This window comes from Chionomys nivalis, chromosome 2, assembly GCF_950005125.1.
Source record: "Chionomys nivalis chromosome 2, mChiNiv1.1, whole genome shotgun sequence".
Lineage (NCBI taxonomy): Eukaryota > Metazoa > Chordata > Mammalia > Rodentia > Cricetidae > Chionomys > Chionomys nivalis.
Genome location: NC_080087.1, coordinates 54579620 through 54588069, shown reverse-complemented (window position 1 = coordinate 54588069; position 8450 = coordinate 54579620). Strand labels below are relative to the sequence as shown.

The 8450-nt window shown below is 49.8% G+C and overlaps 1 protein-coding gene across 4 annotated transcripts in view; it reads right to left on the bottom strand.

The window, feature by feature from the left end:
- Positions 1–547: 547 nt before the first annotated feature.
- Positions 548–8450, bottom strand: part of Fyn (FYN proto-oncogene, Src family tyrosine kinase) — a 197593-nt gene continuing 189690 nt past the window's right edge. For all 4 annotated transcript variants that reach the window (XM_057794755.1, XM_057794764.1, XM_057794743.1 and 1 more), the window contains one exon: positions 548–2160. In XM_057794755.1, coding sequence (XP_057650738.1) covers positions 1952–2160 — 209 coding nt within the window. In that variant the 3' untranslated portion in view covers positions 548–1951. The remainder of the gene's footprint in view (positions 2161–8450) is intronic.

Sequence of the window (8450 nt, the reverse complement as noted above, 5' to 3'; positions counted from 1 at the left end):
GATACCAGTGACCTTGGCGTTTTAAGAAGTTAAGGCTGCAAGGAGCTAGCATGCACCTGCGCCTCCTCCACACTGACCCTCCTGAAGCTGAGATGCCCGCGGCTGCTCAAGGTTCTTCAGGGAATGATGGTAGAGCTAGGCCTGGGCCGTCACCTGGCCCACCCACCGCCCTTTCCTCACATCACTGTCTCCCGCTGAGCAACTTCATTATACAAGTAGAGGGGTGCTTGGAAACGAATTTATGTCTTGAGATCAGGAAGGACTCTACAAGTGAAGCCCAGTTCATTCCACTCAGAGACAGGGTCAGGTAAGCTGTTACAGTGCTCAGGCACGCCCCGTTCTGCTGTAACAACTCTCGGAATCAGCCAATCGCTTTGCCTTTTGGTGGGGGAGCGTCTCCAGATGTTCTGCATGTTCCTGTCATTTGGAAATCACTGCACAATGGCCAAATTCACCAGGTGCTTCTCCCCATCTGGTGCGGGACAGCTATGCCACAGAACGCCTGGGGTACCTCCTGTGACGTACACAAACGAACCAATTGTTTCAAATGTAAAATGCTCTCTTTAATTACTAAATTAAGAAAGTTAAACAATTTAAAAATGTAAACTCACAAATAAATCATCAACAAAAAAAGGAATTAAGACTTCTGAGTTGCTATTCAGTATTAAAAAACTCAATAGAAATAGGAATTGCTCTGTTGTTGTTAAACATATGTAATTCAAGGTTGGTACAAACAGCAACTAAAAATGTAATCCTTTTTTGTGCACCCCATGAAATGTAAAGTAGTGCATAGTTATTGACTGGAGTACTCTGGACACGGAGAGCCATTCATTAGCAGTACAGGACATTAAAACACTTATTTTACAATGGAAATGTACACCCCCCCCACCCTCGCCTTCCCCATAATTGTTAGTTGCATGAGAAAGTTTAGTAGGTTGCCGTGACTACAATGCTATATGGGTTTTAGACCATTTAAATGTGGTTACAAGATTTATTAAATAAAAGAAGAACATTTGAAACACTTCAGCATTCATATTTATACAGGAAGTCTGTGTGGTCTCCGTCTCGCGCTCTCCTGGCAGGACTGTCTGCTTGCTTAAATGTGCTCACTTTCAAGTCTCAAGAACAGGTCACAGTACGCCGGAGCAAAAACCGGTCCCAAGATGTGTGAACTCAGCTCAGGGACCTGAGAAGAGTCATATGAACAATAACCTACAGGTATGATCAGGAACTGAAAAGTGCAATCCAAAGGAGGGGGGGGGGGAATTCATGCTTTGTAGAAGTCAAAAAATGAGGCCACCGGCTTTCGGAATGACACCCGTGCTGACATGCAGGTTTCTGCAGCGATCCTCCCTCTGATCCTGTAACTACGTGGCCTTTGTGGGCCACAGTCTCCACGGTAGCACCCACATGGTGTATGTACAGGAACATATGTTTATATATATATACTCATGTATAAAAAAGAAAAAAAACAAACACCTGTCCTGATCGGTTTTTGTTAAAACATGAAAAAAAATTTTATTGTTTTAGACAAAGAGGCCACTTTTGGAAAATAATACTTTTTTTTTTTTTAGTTGAATCAGGTGAAGACAGAGTTAAAATCACATAGGATTTGCATTTTTTTTTTCTTTTTTAAAAAAGGAAAGCACTAGGGGTGTTGGCACGGGAGCGACTATTTACACGGAACAGAGGTTGGCCTTTGACATAACATCGATACAATGCATTTCCAAAGTCTGAGAAACAACACGGTTCTGTCTCGGATGCTTCACAGAGGAGGTTCGGATTGGGGACAAAAGTGTCATTAATGAGGCCGTGGAAGGTCGTCAGCTTCAGTCACATGCAATCTGATCCTGGACGGTTCTCGCTGCTCAGGGGCAGCTGGCTACGGAACTGGAAGCTAATGGGGAGGGGTGGGGAGGCCTCTGGCGAGAGGTCTCTGAAGAGCAGGTGCTCACAGGTTTTCCCCTGGCTGGTACTGGGGCTCCGTGGCCGTAAAGTAGTCCTCCAGGAAGCCCTGCAAGTACTCGAAAGTGGGGCGCTCTTCCGGATCCTTTTTCCAACAGTGGATCATGAGCTCGTGCAGGGAGATGGGGCAGTCCTGTGGGCAGGGCATCCGGTAGCCCCTCTCCACCTGCTCCAGCACCTCCCGGTTGTTCATACCTGCAAAGACAAGAGGCCGTGAGAAGTGGGCACTCCTGGGCGCCAGGCCCTGACCGCCAGGCTGCCCGTGGTTAAAGGAGGAGGATACTATCCACCCTCTCGGCAGGAGAACCCTGCCTTTAACCAGGTGTCACACCATGCAGAGGACGGAACAAAGGGATGAGGAACTCATAGATGCAGAAGCCCAGACAGGGAATCTCAAAGCCTGCAAAAGAGAAAAGCCAGACACAAAAGGCAGTGTACTGGATGGCTTCATTTATGGAAGGCCCTCGAAAGAAAAAAGACCAGGAGGTGGAAAGCAGACCAGTGGTGGAAAGCAGACCAGTGGTGGCTGCTGGGTAGGGGGCACGGGTGAAAGGTGGGGGAGCTACAAGGTGGGAGAAGGGGCGTGTCAAATGCCTGTGCTCTTCCTGCGAAGGGCCGACAGCAAATATTTTTGTCTGTGTGGGTTAATGCAAGCTTTGTTTTCTTTATGCCACTGAAAGGGTTTAAAAGAAAGTCAGGTTGGGCGCCGGGCTTGGCCCATGGGCTGCAGTCTGTGATGCTCATGTAGCATGTGTGTACTGATGTGGCTCTTAGTCCGAATGCATGGAAGTATATTGTAAAATGAAAATTTGTTACGCGCAAATTATACCTCAATTGAACAGATAAAAATACAGGCGTGGAGGAGATAGCTTAGCGGTTCAGAGAGTGTCCTGCTCTGGCAGAGATCCCAAGCTTGGTTCCCAGCATGCACACTGGGCGGCTCACAGCGGCCTGTAAGTCCAGCTCCAGAGGATCTGAAAGCTCTGGCCTTGGCAGACACCTGAACTTACATGCATCGATATCCACACACACACACAGTGAAAAAGGAAGCCTCTCTGTGAATAAAACACGCACACAAATACCCCACGGAACACGAGCAAGCAGGCTTCTATTTGCAGGACATACACGATCTATTTGGGACCTTTGTGGTTTTCACCACGCCTGTGCACGGTGTCTGAGACTTGCCCACATGCCCGCAGGCCTGGGCATCATCTGCCCTGGTGACCCTCCTAGTGCTCTGAGGCTTGGGAACTTCTGACAGGTGGGCAGGGTGTCGTCTCGGAGCCTTTGTTTATGGATGACCTAGGGCAGGCCACCTATCATCTGAGACCTTCCTGTCCCTCTGCAGGAGCTGCCCCTAGCTGACGTTTTCATACTGCACACTGTGGGAGGCTGAGCGCAGCCGGTCACGTGACAGCACAGGAACTCCCACACTGAGTGTGACCCCTTCCCAACTACTCTCAGGTACTCTCTCTCCCCCCCTTGCCTAATTCTTTTCTTTTTCTGCCTGTTTACAGGAACAACCACTGTAAGCTATAGGGCTGTCACTAGGAGGGAAGACACACACATGTAACGTAGCCATCTTTAATCCTGGGGACAGAGGTGACCACCTGGTCAGAACCCTGTCGCTTGGCCGGAAGTTGTGTGTCCTGTCCTCCTTGTGGGAAACATGCATTTCTGGGTCGGCAGGTGATTCTTAGTTGTACTCTTTGGAAGTTGGGCCCAGCCTAGGTCTCCTTGCTGACACCAATTTCGGTTACTTGTTTGTTAGAGTTCTTACAGGAAGTTTATTCTCCGACGTTGTAATTTCCAGAGATGATAACATCCACACATTCTTGTGGCCGTGTTGAAGCAGACCTTCAATGTAATCAATAACCTCAACTCAGGTCAGGCTGTCCCTTGCCTTGGGAGAGGTCAGAGCTCAGTATGGGACTGCCATCTTCCGCTGAGTATTGCCTGACGCTAAGGAGCCCAAATCCTCCTCCCAGTACGAAGAGCTAGGAACCAGGCAGGGATCCGGAGGCAAAGGGAGGTACAGTGACTGTAGCCCTTTCCCGAGGTGCTCCAGACAGACGGGGCCAGGGGCCAGGGGCCAGAGGCCAGGGCCGGCATCTACTCAGCCACATCTCCAAACTCCAATAAACTCAGAAATCAGAAAGTCACTGGAACTCACTTGGCAGCATCACAGATCTGAACTAGTTACAAACCCTCCCTGACGCCACGCCACGGTGGTCTCACTTCCGCCTGTGTTCCAGCCCAGATTCTCCTTCCGTGTTATGTAACACACGCCTGTGCTGCACTCGCTTTTCAAAAAAATTGTCTGATTCAAATGTGTATCATCTGCTCCCAGGGGTTGGCTAAGAAGCGGGGGTCCAAGTGACAGCCACTTCAGGAAGAGAGGGTGCCACACACTGGGACTTGTGTTCTTTGAAGCAACTCTTTACTGCACAATACAGTAGATAAAATTCTTAGTTTATAGCGTTTCTGGAGCCACACAGTCTGAGTCTGCACGAGTCTCCCTTGTTCTGATTCCTGCTGGGAACCCCTGGAACTGGAGGGAAGATCTGAGGAGGCCTGCAGCTCAGAGGCGTGGCAGGCTTCTATGGGAGAAGCTACGATGCCCCAGATTCATTTCGGGGCTTTAACCTGGTACCAAGTGCCCAGAACAGCACCACAGAATTCAGTTAGCCACTTTCCCATGACTCTGTGGATCTTATGTCAGTATTGTTTTATTTCATTAAAAACCAAACTCCTCAAATGAAAATATTTCTTTTCTTTTAAACTTTTAATTCAGTCTCTGCCAATGGAAAGTTTAACTGGTCATTTGGGTCAATCCTATTTTTCCAGTGCTCCGCCCAAGACTTGGACATAGCGGTTGTGACAACCTGAATTGGCACGCCACATTTGCTGGGGTGGCCTCCTTCCTGAATAGCTGTAGCCATGGGACGGAGCCACACCTCAGTCTATGCAGGACGATGACCAGGCCAGACCAGAAGGGCCACGTGGTCAGCTTTGATGTAACTTCCTGGCTTGCTACCTCCTGTCCTGCAGCAACCCACCTCCCACCCTCCTCCTCCTCTTCATGTGTTCCCTCTGCAGACCACGCAGAGTCTGGGGAATATATGAACAGTGCAGTGTACTGAGGGAACAGAAACATGTCAACGGCAGCTTTGCTGAAAAGCAGGCTATTAGACTCTACAATTGGCTGAGAGCGACAAGTGGACAGGGACTGGGACTAGCTCTCTTCCAACCGGCCAAAGGCCAGGACACACGTGAGCTGTCCTGCAGACCTGGTAGCTCCTCAACAAACCTTCAACGCAGTCAGGATGTTCCCGCTCAGCAAGAGTTCAACTAGTTTTCCTTCCACAGACACAACCTCAGTTAAATGCATCATGGTTATATTTTGAAAACTACCCATTTCCCAGTCTGGTCTCAAGCTTCCTCTGTGCTTCCACAGCTCGGGAGAACAGCATGCCCCTGCTCTTTCCCTGAGAGGGGCCACTTTGGAGGGTCACTCTCATAGGATCCAGTGAGGTTGCCCTGAGGTCACACATACCTGCTGTTCCGAGGTCTCCCCTCAAATCTTTGTGTTTATAAACACGGCCATGGCTCTAGCACCTCCCATCCTCCTGCCCCTAACACTGCATCTGGAATCCGCTGGCCACCTGGACTCATTTGCTTCCTGACATCACGGCTGCATTATTCTTCCTGAGTCATTTTGATGGCTTCTTTCTCAAACACAAGAGGTTCCAACTCTCCTTTTCAGATGCTGACTGTGCAGGCACCAACATGGATTCTCGCATGCACAGACATCATCTTTTCCCTTGTGCTCTTTGTCTCTCCTTCTGCAAGCATCAGTGTCTCTCGAGCTGTACTGAACTCAGGAGACCATCCCACTTCCCCTTCTAGTTCTGGAGGGAAGGAATGAAAATGGCTTTCATTGGCAGAGCACTGAACGCCACTGACCGGCATCCCTCGGCAGGGGACCTGATTTCCTCCAGTCTCAGTGTCTCCTTTGGTCAATAAAACACCTTAACCATCACCTTACTGTGAGCTGCTTGGGACAAAATCTTAGAAGTATTAATGTTTCACCACTTCCATTATCTGCAGTCAGTGAGTTTTTCCTGGGGGCCCTCAGAGGGGCCCCATCTGCACTCAGTGGGTTTGTTTCCTGGGGGACTGCAGAGGGGCACCATCTGCACTCAGTGGGTTTGTTTCCTGGGGGACTGCAGAGGGCCCCCATCTGCACTCAGTGGGTTTGTTGTCTATTTCACACTGGCACCCGGGCCTCACCATGGCTGTGGGGATCTGAACTCTTGCGCCGTGTGAAGAATTGTTCTAACTGTGGAAATGATACTCAGGTTGCCTGATACTAGATTTCGTTTGCAAACTGAGCTTGTCATGAAAAGGAATGGTACGATATTAGGTATGAATGTGGCCTTCTGTCTGAGGCCCTTCGCTTCTCTGCATAAGCTCTCTAAAAACCCTATCAGCCTGCTCGCTTTCGAGAGCGGCCACATGGTGCTGAGAGGATGTCGGAGTTAATGGCGCTTGCTCAGCACGAGCGTGCATCGCGCCATCGCACACTCGTGCTACCAGATTACCAAGTGCTTTCTCATCTTACAGGAACAACCAGGAGGCTCTGAGAGAGGCTTCATGGACCAGAGTACAAATCTGGGGCGGAGGGATGCTGGCCAAAGAGTACAGACGGAAATAAATGACTGGCCTTGAGAGGACACAGTAATCACTGGCTTTGTTTACTGTGGCCCACCTCGCCAATCACCTGGGGGCAGCTGTTCTTATTAAACACACTGTTTAATGAAATCGGAAGTGATGGCGGTGCACGCTACACGCAAAGGCTGTTGGAAGTCGATGATGCAATATTATGCTTTTTGGGCTTTTCTTCTTTTTTTCTCTTTTTGGAGACAAGGTCTTGCTATGGTACTCAGGCTGACTTCAAACTAACAGCAATCCTTTTGCCCCAGTCTCCTGAGAGCTGGGATTACGAGGCCTGGGCAACCATAGCTGCTTTTTGATAAGACAGTGTTATAATAAACTTCTCTGTCCTCTGAATAGAGAAGCGAACGAGGAGGGTGAAGGTGCCGACGTGGAAGGAGAGCCTGCGCAGTGAGACTGGATGGAAGCAGCATGCTGGGTTCAAAATGAGCCAGGAGCCAAATGTCCCTTCCCAGTGTCCTAGCTCACAGTTATTCTCTGATCCTCTCCCTTCCTCTCATTATCCAATGGCCAAGACAAACCTTGCAGGGGCAGTGACAGCATTCAGGTGGGTCTCCTTCTCTGAACTGGAGGCCTTTGGCCCTCGGGACCACAGAGGACCACAGGCAGGCAGGGGAGGCAGATTGGTCCAGGTTGGCCTTTCGAGTTATTTCTCACCCCCCTTCTACTTGAAAGTTCAAACTTTCCTACGTCACAGAGAACCCGTCCCTTTTGGCAGCTTGAACATGAAACTTTTGTCTGTGCAGTGAGGAATCACAGGGGGCAGGGAGCAAGGGGCTCTGTTCTTTCCAGAAGGCACTAGCACTTGTATGGCTGGCCGGCCTGCCTCCCTCACCTCTCTCAGGCATTATCAAGTGACTACATATGCTCAAGAAAGTCAAGCAGCTGGCACTCTCTGAAGGATCTGAGGGCTCTTCAAACACATGGATACATGGATTTGCTTACGAGAACATTCCTGCTCTGCCAGGTCCTGCCAGAACACAGGCAGGTGTTCCGTTAAGGGCCAAGGCAAAGCACAGCCAGGACATTCTGCCTATCAGGTTACTGGATATGGTATTCGAAAACAGGGTCAACACCCTAGAACTCTGGGGACAGGTGCTACCTTGTAGCTGGGGGGACTCATCCCCTGTCAGCCGTGAGCAAAGACAACTGAGCAGGGTAAGAAAGGCTTTGTGGGCCATGGGCCAACCTTGAAAGTGTTTAAAAACCCGTGAGCTCGTCTTCCTTTTTGAAAATTCTCCCTTGTCATATCCATCCATCCCTTTATTTGCTTACACGGAGTCTACTGTGGGCAGACACTGCCGGGAATTGTAGATCATGAAAGATGTCCTGTTGCCCTCAAGGAAGGCAGAGCTATTGGGAATTGATAGATGTGCTTCAAAAGAAGCACTCAGGACGTGCTGACACACACCTTTAATCCTAACACTGGGCAGGGGGGCAGTGGCAGGCAGTAGACCTCTGTGAGTTTGAGGTCAGCGTTGTCTACACAGCCAGTTCTAGCCCAACACAGAGATGCCTGTCACACACAAACAAAGACTCCTTGGTGTGTCCAGGCTAGAATGTGACGGGAGGGGGACAGCCAGGGACAGAATCATATTGTGCCACTGTCCCCGCCCCACTCACTTCACATGGCATTCAGTAGGAGAAGAAGCTTATACCTACAAAACACCCCTATACCTCAGGCTCGGGGGGCACTATGAAAGAGGGGGTGGGGAGATAGTAAGAGCCAGTGGTCAGGGAGCTCTGTG